This window comes from Chlorocebus sabaeus, chromosome 16, assembly GCF_047675955.1.
Source record: "Chlorocebus sabaeus isolate Y175 chromosome 16, mChlSab1.0.hap1, whole genome shotgun sequence".
NCBI classification, from domain to species: domain Eukaryota; kingdom Metazoa; phylum Chordata; class Mammalia; order Primates; family Cercopithecidae; genus Chlorocebus; species Chlorocebus sabaeus.
Genome location: NC_132919.1, coordinates 39,787,825 through 39,802,048, shown reverse-complemented (window position 1 = coordinate 39,802,048; position 14,224 = coordinate 39,787,825). Strand labels below are relative to the sequence as shown.

Genomic DNA, 14,224 nt, shown 5'->3' with positions numbered 1-14,224 from the left:
CTTCCAGGTTCAAGAGATTCTCCTGCCTCAGTCTCCCAAATAGCTGGGACTACAGGCATGCACCACTATGCCCAGCTAATTTTTGTATTTGTAGTAGAGATGGGGTTTCACCATGTTGGCCAGGCTGGTCTTGAACTCCTGATCTCAGGTGATCCACCCGCCTCAGCCTCCCAAATTGCCGGGATTACAGGCGTGAGCCACTGCTCCCAGCCAAGAAGTCTCTTTTTAGTAAGTCTGGTATTTTCATACAAGTAAGTAACTCCTGTTGGGGGAGAAAAATACAATCTAAGAATAGGGACTTTGGTCAACCATTAATGATCTTGATCTACCTGTTAAAATCTCCTGAATGATCATAGAAAAGCTGTAGATGTCCGACTTCACTGTGGCTGCCTTCTGTAAGATCACTTCTGGTGCGGCCCAGTTGTATAGCTGGGTAGGAAGGGGCACTCGAGTCAGGTCCCTCTGTTCACCTCTGTCCTTGCTAGGGAAGGAAACACACAAGTCAGGGCTCATGCCTTAAAGGGTCTTTCATTCATTCATTCATTCATTCATTCAAAGTCTTGCCATGTCACCCAGGCTGGAGAGCAGCAGCGTGATCTCGGCTCACTGCAACCTCTGCCGCCTCCCAGGTTAAAGCGAATCTCCTGCTCAGCCTCCCAAGTAGCTAGGATTACAGGTGTGTGTCACCAGGTCCGGCTAATTTTTGTATTTTAGTAGAGATGAGGTTTCGCCATGTTGGCCAGGCTCGTGGGTCTTTTAATCAACATACTGCATTTGTGAAAACTTTGCCTCTGAAGGCCGACAACCTCTTTGAGCTCCTGGAAACCTTGCTAGACAATGAGCTAATCCACACTGCTTCAGAGCTGTTCCAACACCTGCAATTCCTTACTGTTCCACCTAGGCCCTCTCCCCCAACTTCATCTGGCAACTCTACTGCTCGCCCACTCCACTCAAGTCACAGGGGCCTTCTTTCAGTTCCTCCAACATACCTAGCACATTAGCCCTTCAAGTCTTTGCACTGGCAGCTTCTGCCAGGTATGCCCTGCCCACAGATCCTAGGGTGACCAGCTACTTTTTGTGACTGAGATATTTGTCTGAAAGTCACTTCCTCAAGGAGGCCCTCCCTGACTGCCAAAAGTAGTCCTGTTTTATTGGTTTCAGAGCACTTATTATCTGAATTTGTGTTCATTTATTTAGTTTATTATCTGTCTCCCCTCCATTCTAGAGAGTCAGCTCCATGAGAGTAAGTACCTCATCTGCCTTTATCACTGTACTCCTGGGCTTACACCAGGGCCTTGATGCTTGCTGTTGAATAAATGAATGCAAACTCTTTCAAGAGCCCCCTCAACCCCCATCTGCTTTATCAAAGCCATCTGGGACTTCTCCAACTCCTCATGATTATTTCTTTTCTGAACTCCTGCCCTTTTGAGAATGCGCCCTCTCAGTTTAGCATTCAAGGGTTCACTCATAGGCTTAAATAACTCATCTTCCCAACCAGACTCCTTAAGAGCTAAGTCAGAGCATCCTAAATGTCTTCTGGCCCAGCAAGAGTCCTCAGGGTAAACTCAGCACTGACTTCAGCCTACAGCTGTCATGACAATCAAATGAGATCATGGATGTAGAAACACTTGGTGAGCCATAAAGTGCTCTTTCATGTAAAGAATTAGTATGAATATTATGGGAGGCATTCAGTCAAGACTTAATGACTGGCAGTTGATAATTAAGAATTAAGCTTTTAAAAAGCAAGTGACAGCAAGTTTTTTGTTAGTCTGGAAAAAGGACAGATTTTAGAGGATGAGATGGGCTTCTCAGATTTGAGCAAACTTCCCTAAATAAAGTTTCTTCCAGTAACTCTTTGGATAGAGGGCAGTCAGTTCATGAAGTCATGAAGGTGTAAAAGCTACTTTAGTTGTATTGCTGAAAAGTCACCTATGGCCTGGTATAGTGTGAACAGTGTGGATATGCATACAAATTTAATACATAAATATTTATATATTGAACCCGGGAGGCAGAGGTCGCAGTGAGCCAAGACTGAGCCACTGCACTCCAGCCTGGGCAACAGAGTGATACTCCGTCTCAAAAAAAAAAAAAAAAAAAAAAAAAAAAAAAAGGCCAGGTGTGGTGGCTCATGCCTGTAATCCCAGCACTTTGGGAGGCCAAGGCGGGTGGATCACTTCAGGTCATGAATTCAAGACCAGCCTGGCCAACATGGCGAAACCCCATCTCTACTAAAAACACAAAAATTAGCCAGGCATGGTGGCACGCACCTGTAATCTCAGGTACTCGGGATGCTCAGGTAGAATTACTTGAATCCAGGAGGTGGAGGTTGCTGTGAGCCGAGATTGCACCACTGCATTCCAGACTGGGAGACAGAGCAAGACTCCATCACAAAAAAAAAAGAAAAAAAAAAAGAAGGAGCTGAAGGGTAGGAGAAACTGTTGTATCACTTTTATACCAAGAGATGGAACACCATCCTTGACAATGACATTCAACAAACTGATATGCCCTAGTAGAGTGTTACCAAAAATAAATGTGGGATTGAAGGCTATTTTGGGTTGGTGAATAATCAACTCATGTTATCAGCTTTCAAAGAAGGGTATGTTGTTTCACCTGCAATGGCTTGCTGACTGACATTTCTGACACTTCTACCTGAAGTTCCATCCTGAGGTCACTCCTAGACATTCACAGACCCTTGGTTACCTCCTACCCCCTCACTTGGTCAGTTGTTGACCCCAGCAACTCCATGCATTTCACTTTATTCCCTCCCATTTTGGCTCCATGGTCACCACTAGGCCCTGTCTCATGGTCTCCTGGCTGGCGTTCCTGTCCTCAACCTCCAATCCATTCTGCCCCTATGTCCTGGAGACATCCTCTGCCATCTGGTTAAGGCCCATCTATGTTTCTAACCAATCAATTGGGTAACTTCACACTATTGCTTCACCCCTGGGTGGCTCAGTTTCCTCAACTATATAAGGACAGCATTGGGCTGGGCCATTTCCAAAGTTCCATTTCATTCTAGGATTCACATTTCTATTGAAGAGCAAAAGGAGAAGAAACTGTGGGACCTTTCTCTCTACATCAGATGGCGCTCCATCACTGACAAAAGTGCACACCCCTTAGCTTCCACTGCTCCTCAACACACATAGCCAGAGAGGTCAACCCTGCTCTGAACCATTTGAAATTCTTCCTTCAACTAGGTCATCCAATCATTTAAGAAACATTTACTGGTCAGGTATAGTGGCTCACGCCTGTAATCCCAGTACTTTGGGAGGCCGAGGCAGGAGGACTGCCTGAGCCCAGCAGATTGAGATTGTAGTGAGTCACTGTACTATTGTCTGGGCAAAAGAGAGAGATCCTGTGTCCCCACCCCCAAAAAAGAAGGCTGGGTGTGGTGGCTCGCACTTGTAATCCCAGTACTTTGGGAGGCAGATCGCATGAGTCCAGGAGTTCAAGTCCAGGCTGGGCAACACGGCATGACCCCATCTCTATAAAAAATACAGAAATTGGCCGGGCGCGGTGGCTCACGCCTGTAATCCCAGCACTTTGGGAGGTGGAGGCAGGCGGATCACAAGGTCAGGAGTTTGAGACTATCCTGGCTAACATGGTGAAACCCCATCTCTACTAAAAATACAAAAAATTAGCCAGGCGTGGTGGTGGGCACCTGTAGTCCCAGCTACTCGGAAAGCTGAGGCAGGAGAATGGCGTGAACCTGGGAGGCGTAGCTTGCAGTGAGCCAAGATCTCGCCACTGCACTACAGCCTGGGCAACAGAGCGACACTCTGCCTCAAATAATAATAATAATAATAATAATACAAAAATTAGCCGGATATGGTGGCATGTGCCTGTAGTCCCAGCTACTCATGAGGCTGAGGTAGGAAGATCGCTTGACGCTGGGAAGTTGCACTGAGCTGAGATCGTGCCACTGCACTCCAGCCTGGGCGATAGAGCAAGATCTTGTCTCAAAAAAATAAAAAATGAAAAATATTTACTGAACACTTACCACATGTGGCAGGCCCAGAGCTGGTGATGAACTCCCCATCTGGTGGGGCAGACACACTTGTATAGAAATGACTGTGGTACGTTTGCATGACGCATGTGAGGAGAGGAATATGCAAAGTGCCTCAGGGGATAAGGGCATCAGTATAGACTTCACAGAGAGTGTTGGGAGACTGTTTCTGAAGTGAGTTTAAAAGGCTAAACTGGCATGTGCCAGGTATTCCAGATGCAGACAGCAGTGTAGTGAAAGTGCCTTCAGATGGTCAGGAGGGAGCAGGGCAGTTAGGAGATTGGCAGTATGGGTGGAGTCCCACTTGGGAAGGCTTCTACTCCCTGAAAAGGGGTCTGGACTTAATCTTGCAGGCAATAATGAGACCCTGAAAGCTTTTAACTCAGATTAAAAATGGACCAGATATGAAGCTGAGCAGCTCAACTAGTGACAGTTATCTGGCCTCTGCCTGTTCTCATCCAGAAAAGTGCCATGGCTCCAGTCATACCCTAACGGCTCCCCTGCTTTCTCTTGCCCCATCACAGCCCCTTCTCCATACACAGGAGCAAGAGGGAGGATTTTTTTTTTTTTTCTTTTCGAGACGGAGTTTTGCTCTTGTTGCTTATGCTGGAGTGCAATGGTGTAATCTCGGCTCATCGCAACCTCTGCCTCCCGGGTTCAAGAGATTCTCTTGCCTCAGCCTCCCGAGTAGCTGGGATTACAGGCATGTACCACCATGCCTGGCTAATTTTGCATTTTTAATAGAGATGGAGTTTCTCCATGTTGGTCAGGCTGGTCTCAAACTTCCAACCTCAGGTGATCCACACACCTTAGCCTCCCAAAGGGCTGGGATTACAGGCATGAGCCACCATGCCCAGCCAAGAGGAAGGATCTTAACCTACAAATCATCCGTGACACTATAATGCTCAAAAATGCCTATCTAAGAACACATCCCAGTGTTCTTTTTTTTTTTTTGAGACGGAGTCTCACTCTGCTGCCCAGGCTGGAGTACAGTGGCCGGATCTCAGCTCACTGCAAGCTCCGCCTCCCGGGTTCCCGCCATTCTCCTGCCTCAGCCTCCCGAGTAGCTGGGACTACAGGCGCCCGCCACCACGCCTGGCTAATTTTTTTGTATTTTTAGTAGAGACGGGGTTTCACCGTGATAGCCAGGATGGTCTCGATCTCCTGACCTCGTGATCTGCCCGTCTCGGCCTCCCAAAGTGCTGGGATTACAGGCTTGAGCTACCGCGCCCGGCCCAGTGTTCTTAAGATAAAATTCAAACTCCTCACCAGGGCCCACAAGGCCAAGCACAACCTGACCTCTGCCTCCTCTCCATGCAGAGGGACAAGAGGCACTCCAGGTCTGGGGAAGTGAGAGCCTTTTTGTTTCATTTGTTCAAAAAACGTATGTTCAGGGCACAAATGCAAAGGCCTGTTCTGGGCATCTGAGATATAGCAGTAAATAAAACAGAAATCTCTGCCTCATGGAGCTTTTCATCTTTGAGAGAAGTTACAGAGTATGTGACAAGCAAAGATCTGGTAAGAGACCAGAAACAAAGCATCAGTGATGGGTAGGTGGCAGACAAGGGTAAAAGGAAGTAGGTGGGTCTAGGCAAGGGGTCTGCCCAGTGGCCAAGGCCTCACAGAAGAGCAGAACCAATACTGGCCCAAAGGCTCAGAGCTGTGGATGGCAGTAAGGAAGTACAGGGGAGAGCCTCTGCCTCTCAAAGCTTGGAGGCTCTCAGGAGGACTTTGACTCTTGCCAACAGGAAACTAAGCCCCCTTACCAATTCCTGAATTTTGACTGCCTCTCTCACTGTGCTGAGCCCCTTGAGGGCAGAGAGTGACCTCCATGTCTATCCAGGCCAGTGCCTGACCCAGATGTAGGTGTGACAGACCATTAGGTTCATCAGCACCCATCACCTTCTCTCCTTCCAGGATGCACAGCTAAGGGACAGCTCAGCTTCCCTCCAGTAGAAGCTAACTGGTCTCTGGCCACTGCAAAGTGGGAGGCAGTAACATAACCATTTCAGACTGGCCCCAAACCCCACTGTGTCCCCTCCATGTTCTTTCTTGCTTGTTGACTGGCAATGCAAAGAATGCAGTGGGGGATCAAGGTCTGAAAGGTGGTGAAGCTACAGATTAGAGTGACAGGGAACACTGTCCCTGCCTCCAACACACACTGGATTGCAATGTGAGTAAGAAATACACCTTGTTGTGTTAAAAGTTGCTGAAAGGGCTGGGCGCAGTGGCTCACACCTGTAATCCTAGCACTTTGGGAGGCTGAAGTGGGCGAATCACCTGAGGTCAGGAGTTCAAGACCAGCCTGGCCAACATGGTGAAACTGCATCTCTACTAAAAACACAAAAATTAGCCAGGTGTGGTGGTGAGGACCTGTAATCCCAGCTACTCGGGAGGCTGAGGCAAGAGAATCGCTCAAACCCGGGAGGTGGAGGTTGCAGTGAGCCGAGATTGTGACACTGCACTCCAGCCCGGGCAACAGGGCAAGACTCGTCAAAAAAATAATAATAATAATAATAATAATAAATAAATAAAAGAAAATCCACTAAAAATGTTGGAGTGGATAATTATAGAATTTATACATTAGCTAATACGAGATCATACTTGTTAAATGTTTATTAAAATGTCTCCAAATTCCTCTAGCCTTGGCAGACAGGGTAAGGCATTTGGGACAGGTTCATCAACTGATGGGCAGGTTCATCTCACCAATGAGGAGTCCCACCCAGATCAGATTCTATCTCTACAGGAGAGGTCCCCAAGGGAGATTGCCTTCAGGACAAAGTCCCACTCCATGTTGTGCCCACCTTTCCAACATGTACTCCAGGTTGGTCAGCCTCGCTTCACCTGGGGAGACTATATGGACAGCATAGGAGCTGAGGGAGCGGTGGATAAACCCCTGGGAATGCAGGTATCTCAGGGCGTCAGATATCTGGAGCAGCAGGTGCACGATCACCTCCATGTGCAGCACTGGGAACTGGGATCGCTGCAAGCAAGAGATAAAATGCCAAGAAAAAAAAAAAAGGACTGGGGCCCTGACACTGTAGCATTTTGTGATTTCCAGTCTTTCCATATGATCCTCACGGCTACCAAGGATCCCCATTTTAGAGATGGAGAACCTAAAGCTCAGTGAGGCTAAGTGAAAGGCCTGACGTCCCAATGACTCAGGCCCCCTGGATCCAAACCTGGATTCCTTTCCCTCAGCTGAGCTGCTTCATACCACAAAAAATGAAAATAAATTTCTCAAAGTCTGTTATGTGCATCCAGGATTGGCCAGGGGAAAACTGACAGGGGAGGTCCCCCCATACCACCAGTAAACCTGCCCTGTCCCCTCCCTGTCCAAGCCCAAGCTGCTGGGGAGAACCTAGAAGCTCAAAGGACCCTGCAGGATACAGATAACCAATTCAGTCCTACCCCAGTCAGATGAGCCAGAAAGTGCTTTCTAAGGGGACAGAAAGTCACTCACATCAATGCACCTGGCTGACTAAAGTCTTAATGGGTCTCTCCCCCAGAGAAATGGTCTTTAAGGTAATACCCTCACTCAAGGGGGAAAAAACAAAAAAACAGAATAGGATGTCCTCAGGCAGAAGGAATGGCAAGCCATTTGGGGGAAGGGCCCTTCTTGGGGTCTCCTTATTTATATCTAGAATCTTTAGAACAAAGTTATGGAGGAAAAAAACCTAAATACTCCAAGAGCTCTCTAAACCCACATCTCAGGCCAAAGCACCCTTCCCAGGGACTCTATACAAGCCAGGAAAGATGTCTCCCAACCCCAAGGAAACTTGAGAGGTGAGAGGGGAGTGATACAGGCCTCTAAAGAAAAAACTGGGAGAGCACAAATGAAAATGTAGGAAAATAAAGCCAGTGGTTGCTGGATTATAGTTAGTCAAAAGGTGTCTGTGTTCTCTGGGTCCATTGCACTCTTAGATGTCTGATAAAGAAGCAGGACTAGGCTGGTCTCAGTGGCTCGTACCTGTAATCCCAACACTTTGGGAAGCTAAGGCAGGAGTTCAAGACCAGCCTGGGCAAGCAACATAGTGGGACCATGATTCTACTAAAATTTAAAAAATTAGCTGGGTGGGGGTTGGGTGCAGTGACTCAAGCCTGCAATCCCAGCACTTCAGGAGGCTGAGGCGGGTGGATCACCTGAGGTCAGGAGTTCAGGATGATCCTGGCCAACATGGTGAAACCCCATCTCTACCAAAAATACAAAAATTAGCTGGGTGTGGTGGGGGGGTGCCTGTAATCCCAGCTACTTCAGAGGCTGAGGCATGAGAATTGCTTGAACCAGGGAGGCAGAAGTTGCAGTGAGCAGAGATCATGCCACTGTACTCCAGCCTGGCGGACAGAAGGAGACTCTGTCTCGAAAAAAAAAAAATTAGCTGGGCATGGTGGCATGCACCTGTAGTCCCAGCTACATTGGAGGCTGATGCAGGAGGATCAGTTGAGCCCAGGAGCTGGAGGTTACAGTGAGCTATGATCTCACTACTGTACTCCAGCCTGGGCAATAGAGCAAGACCCCGTCTCAAAAAAAGCAGGACAGGCCGGGCACAGTGGCTCAAGCCTGTAATCCCAGCACTTTGGGAGGCCGAGGTGGGTGGATCATCTGAGGTCAGGAGTTTGAGAACAGCCTGGCCAACATGGTGAAACCCCGTCTTTACAAAAAATACAAAAATTAGTTGGGCACAGTGTTGGGCACCTGTAATCCCAGCTACTCAGGAGGCTGAGGCAGGAGAATCACTTGAACCCAGGAAGTGGAGGTTGCAATGAGCCAAGATTGCGCCACTGCACTCCAGCCTAGGCAACAGAGGGACTCTCTGTCCCTCAAAAAAAAAAAAAAGCAGAACTGACAATAATACAACCATACTAGTTCTGACCATGTGCTTATCAGCCTTAAATAGCATGTTACACAGCCCCTATAAAGCAAAAGAATAAAGATATTTATCTTCCACGCATACAGCAATGGGATCGCCACAGCTGGGGTAAGAGGGTAAGGAAGGAAGAAATTGGGAGGGCAGCAATGGAAAATCCATGGAAACAGCGGTTTACTCGTTCATGAAGGACACTGAACAATGTGCCAATAGTGATGCGCTCATATACAAGGCGAGTTTTCTCCAGGTCCTGGGACAGACACACAGCCATCAACTGTAGCAGGTAGGGGTGCCGTAGCTTGCTGCAAAAGAAAAGAAGCTTCAGAAAAGGCAGGGGAGAGGAGGACATAATGAAAAAATGGGCGTAGGCCTTTTGAACACATTCTAAACAAATACCATTTGTATACGATGTTTCCTTTTCTTTTTTTTTTTTTTTTTGAGACAGAGTCTCACTCTGTCGCCCAGGCTGGGGTGCAGTGGCTGGATCTCAGCTCACTGCAAGCTCCGCCTCCCGGGTTTACGCCATTCTCCTGCCTCAGCCTCCCGAGTAGCTGGGACTACAGGTGCCCGTCACCTCGCCCGGCTAGTTTTTTTTTTTTTTTTTGTATTTTTTAGTAGAGACAGGGTTTCACCTTGTCAGCCAGGATGGTCTTGATCTCCTGACCTCGTGATCCGCCCGTCTCGGCCTCCCAAAGTGCTGGGAATACAGGCTTGAGCCACCGCGCCCGGCTTTTTTTTTGTTTTTTTGAGACCGAGTCTCACTCTATTGCCCAGTCTGGAGTACAGTGGCGTGATCTCGGCTCACCGCAACCTCCGCCTCTTGGGTTCAAGCAATTCTACTGCCTCAGCCTTCCAAGTAGCTAGGATTATGGGTGACCACCACCATGTACGGCTAATTTTTGTATTTCTAGTAAAAATGGGGTTTCGCCATGTTGGCCAGTCTGGTCTTGAACTCCTGACCTCAGGTGATCCACCCACCTTGGCCTCCCAAAGTGCTGGGATTACAGGCATAAGCCATTGCGCCTGGCCTTTTGTATACGATGTTTTCTAAGAAAACAGGATGAGGTGTTGGTGACGGTTTCTGTTGGAATCTGTGGTCCTAACTGATGAGACCCTGAGAGCTTAGAGCCATCAATGACAACAATGACAATGTGGCTAAGAGCTCCTGTATTCTTTGCATATATCATCTCAGATCCTAACAACCACCTGCAAGAAATGTATCATTATACTCATTTTATAGATGAGGAGACCAACATCAAGGAAATGTCAGGGACTGGTGCAGTGGCTCATATCTGTAATGCCAGCACTTTGGGAGGCCAAGGTGGGCAGATCACTTGAAATCAGGAGTTTGAGGCCAGCCTGGCCAAAATGATGAAACCCTGTCTCTACTGAAAATACAAAAGTTAGCCAGGTGTAGTGGCACATGCCAGTAGTCCCAGCTACTCAGGAGGCTGAGGCCTGGGAATCGCTTGAGCCCAGGAGGTGGAGGTTGTAGTGAGCCTAGATCGTACCACTGCACTCCAGCCTGGGTGACGGAGTGAGACTCAATCCCCACCGCCACCCCCCCCAAAAAAAGGAAGAAACGTCAGGAATTCATCCAAGTTTGCACACCCGACTCAGTCTCATGTCAAAGTCTATGCTGCCCAGGCTCCTTCTTAAAGCTTCCTTTGGTCCCTTCAAGTCGATTTCCACAAAAAAAAGAATGTAGCCCCTCTACATGCCTCCTGCAGGAGTTGAGGAGCCTTCTCAGGAGAGAGCTCAATGAGCGTGGGTCCACTGAACGAATGAATCAAGAACCTGTCCTAGCAAGTGCAGAATGACATAACTCTGGGTCCACTGAATGAATGAATCAAGACCCTGTCCTAGCAAGAGCAGAAGGACCTAACTCTGGAGCCACAGGAGTCCTAAGGTCCAGAGATCCATGAGCCTGTCCGCAATGGACATGAGACATGTCCTCAGACATCTGGATCTTAAGCAAGCCATTTCTCTATGAAAACAGGATAGCCACATGTTGTCCTGATGGGTACAGGGCCCAAAGAGGGTGGGACTCAGGGATTGTAGCATAATAACCAGAAGGGCCTGCATGGAGGCTGCCGCATTCAGAGACATGGGTTACAGGGCAGCTGACAGACACAGGCCCTCACCACCACTGTCCCCACTGCTCAGGCTACTCATTAATTTCTCTTCCTCTTTCTTGGCAGCCCTTGTAAGTCAAGTCAGTCAATTTCAACAGTCAGGAAATGCTGAGACTGAGAGGGGCTGGAGCTCCCTATCCCAGGCACAGAGCTGAATAGCCCAGAACCTGGGTCTGTAGAGAGACCTAGACCTATAAGGGGCCTGGGCCTTGGGCTTCCTTCTCACCTGCTGTGTTCCTGTTCAGCAATTAACAAGTCGGCCAGCCGCAGCTTGCTGCAGTGTGGGTGGGTGGGGAGATTCAGCTTTTTCACTGTGACCCTGCTCCCGTTCCATACCAGGCTACAAGGACAGGAAAGAGTTTCAGCAGAAGGGAGTGAGCAGCCACTTACTCCTTCAATGAATGAGCTTTCCTAAGCAAGGAAGAAAAGTGGTCTCCACACAGAACTTGCAATGCCCACTGGGCACTACTGGGTCCTCCCTCCCACTACCCCCGGGTACTAAAGCACCTTGGAGAACTTAGGTATAGGTGGTGGGAAGTCATCACTGAATGCAAGGGAGGGAGTGACTTGATCAGGTTTGTATTCAAAAGCACAATGGTACCGGCAGTGTGGGGAATGGGTAGGGGAGGGGTGGTCCAGAGAATGGGAAGCCAGTTAGGAGACCAGTCCAGGTGAGGGATGGTAAAGACTTGGGCAAAGGCAGTAGCAATAACACAGCTTCTATAGGGGCTTCGTTACCCTTGGCCTGTATCAGAGGCAAGATAGTCACTACCAAGCTGCCTCTAATTCTTTAGCAAGCAAAGACATTAAATATTGTAATGAGTAATCTTTCAGAGCAGTGGTTCTCCCCCAGAGGACATTTGGCAATGTCTGTAAGACAGTTTGGTTGTCACAGCTGTGGGGGCTGTAAGGGACTGTAACTGGCACTAATGGGTAGAGACCAGGGGCTTCTAAACATCCTACAATGCACAGGACTACTCCCAACAACAAAGGATCATCTGGCCAAAAATGGTAATAGTGTCCTGGCTGAGAAACCCTGATTTAGACAGATGTTCTAATGTGTTCCCTGTGTTTAAGTAGAAACTCCCCACATATAAGGAAGTCACATGCAGCCCACACTCTTCCCTTGAAACTCAATCAGACCTCCCACTGGCCAGCCCCCACTTACTTGGTCATGACCATATAGGGACCGCTGAAGAAAGAGAAGGTGGGCTCATCGTCAGCTTGAATCACTTCCTTTTCTCCAATGACCAGAAGAGATCCTAGATAGGCGATCTGTGTTGCCCCTGTGAGATAAAACTGAAACCAAGGCATAGCCTCAAATTAGGGGGAGAAGGGAGGAAAAGCAGAACACATCCAGAATCCTATCAGCCAGCTAAAAGAATGATAGTTGCTATTTATCAACTTTCTGAATACCCCTGTGCACTAGGCCCTTTTTTTTTTTTTTTTTTTTTTTGAGACAGGGTATCACTCTGTCACCCAGGCTGCGGCATATGACATGATCTTGGCTCACTGCAGCCTTGACCTCCTGGGCTCAAGCGATCCTCTCACCCCACCCTCCCAAGCAGCTGGGATTACAAGCATGCACCACCACACCTGGCTAATTTTTTTTTTTTTTTAATAGAGATAGGCTTTTGCCATGTTGGCTGGCGTGTCAAACTCCTGGGCCCAAGTGATCCACCCACTTTGGTCTCCCAAAGTGCTAATATTATAGACGTGAGCCACCAGGCCTCACCACAATTCTTTATATTATCTTTAATATTTCTAAAAACTTTCAAGGTTGTATTATTATTTCCCTTTTATTCTTTTCTGTGAAGAAACTGAGGCTCATAGAAAGAAGTCAGATGCCTCAAGTGCCATGGCTGGGACTTGAGAAGCCCACTGTGGCCCCCACAGCCCCCAGGATTGTGTGCGGCCAAATCAGATATTCCTCCTCCCTGCCCCCCCAAGGCTGCCTTAGCACAACAAACAGAACGCGCAGTAGGGCTAGGTGAGTTGGCTCACGCCTGTAATCCCAGCACTTTGAGAGGCCAAGGTGGGTGGATTGCTGGAGTCCAGAAGATCGACACCAGCCTGGGCAACATGGTGAAATCCCATCTCTACTAAAAATATAAGTAACAAGGCATGGTGGCACATGCCTGTGATCCCACCTACTTGGGAGGATTGAGGCACAAGAATTGTTTGAACCCAGTAGGCAGAGGTTGCAGCAGTGAGCCGAGATCGCGCCACTGCACTCCAGCCTGGGCAACAGAGCCAGACTCTATCTCAAAAAAAAAAAAAAAATTTTTAAATTTAAAACTAAAAATTAATTAATTAATTAAAAGATCATTTTCTAAACTTAAGTCTAGCCCAGGGTCATCCAAGGGAATTCTCTGGGGGTTTCACAATTTGTTAGTAAGACAGCAACACTAAGAGATACCTTTCCCTCAATAGGGATAAAAAAGAAAAGAACACCACTTTGGTAAGGATAAGGAGGCAGGAGTTGGACAAAGGTAGGAGATGGGGCCCGATGATTCTCCAGTTAGTCCTGCAAACACTGGCTGTCAGTGGCAACCTCTTACCTTCCCAAAACCAAAGCTGTAGATATTTTGAGCAGAAATGACTCCAGCTTTAAGCATTCGGTTAGGAGAGCCATTGGGGTTTCTAGAAATATTTAAAAGAGGAAAAAAAAAAACTCAATTAACCACTCATATCCAGAAGAATAATGCTAAGCCAAGTTTTCAGAAGGTCTAGTTGATTTTGTCTTTACTGTTAGACTTTTTGTTACAAAACTAGAGACGATGTAATAGCCAGCCTCTGAGAGGGCCTCTATGATTCTCACTTACCAGTATGCATAACCTTGTGTAGGCGCTCACAGGTCAGATGGGGTTGACCTGTTAACTCATTTTTGACTGTTAACAGTGCAAAACAGTGATGGTCTGTCACTTTGAGGCTAAATCTACCAAGGCTTTGGCCCTGATCTCTCTTGGATCATTTGCTCTGCCAGCTGCCATGATATGAGGACATGATATGAGCAGCCCTAGGGGGAGGCTCAATGCCCAGCACCAATTTGCCAGCCATGTAAACGAGCCATCTTGGAACTGAACTGTCCATCCTCAGTCAAGCCTTCAGATGAATACAGCCCTAACTAACATCTTAACTGCAACTTCATTAGAAACTCTGAGACAGAACAACCTAGTTAAACCATTCCCTGATTCCTGACCCACAGAAATTGT

The 14,224-nt window shown here is 47.8% G+C and overlaps 1 protein-coding gene across 1 annotated transcript in view; it reads right to left on the bottom strand.

Annotated features, from left to right (window-relative positions):
* Window positions 1–14,224, bottom strand: part of TEX14 (testis expressed 14, intercellular bridge forming factor) — a 100,911-nt gene that overhangs the window by 49,569 nt on the left and 37,118 nt on the right. Inside the window, exons 5-10 of the mRNA XM_073004896.1 lie at window positions 13,571–13,652; window positions 12,178–12,308; window positions 11,236–11,349; window positions 9,053–9,176; window positions 6,811–6,989; window positions 330–481 (exon numbers count right to left, since the gene is read on the bottom strand). Of these exons, the coding sequence (XP_072860997.1) occupies window positions 330–481; window positions 6,811–6,989; window positions 9,053–9,176; window positions 11,236–11,349; window positions 12,178–12,308; window positions 13,571–13,652 (782 nt within the window). The remainder of the gene's footprint in view (window positions 1–329; window positions 482–6,810; window positions 6,990–9,052; window positions 9,177–11,235; window positions 11,350–12,177; window positions 12,309–13,570; window positions 13,653–14,224) is intronic.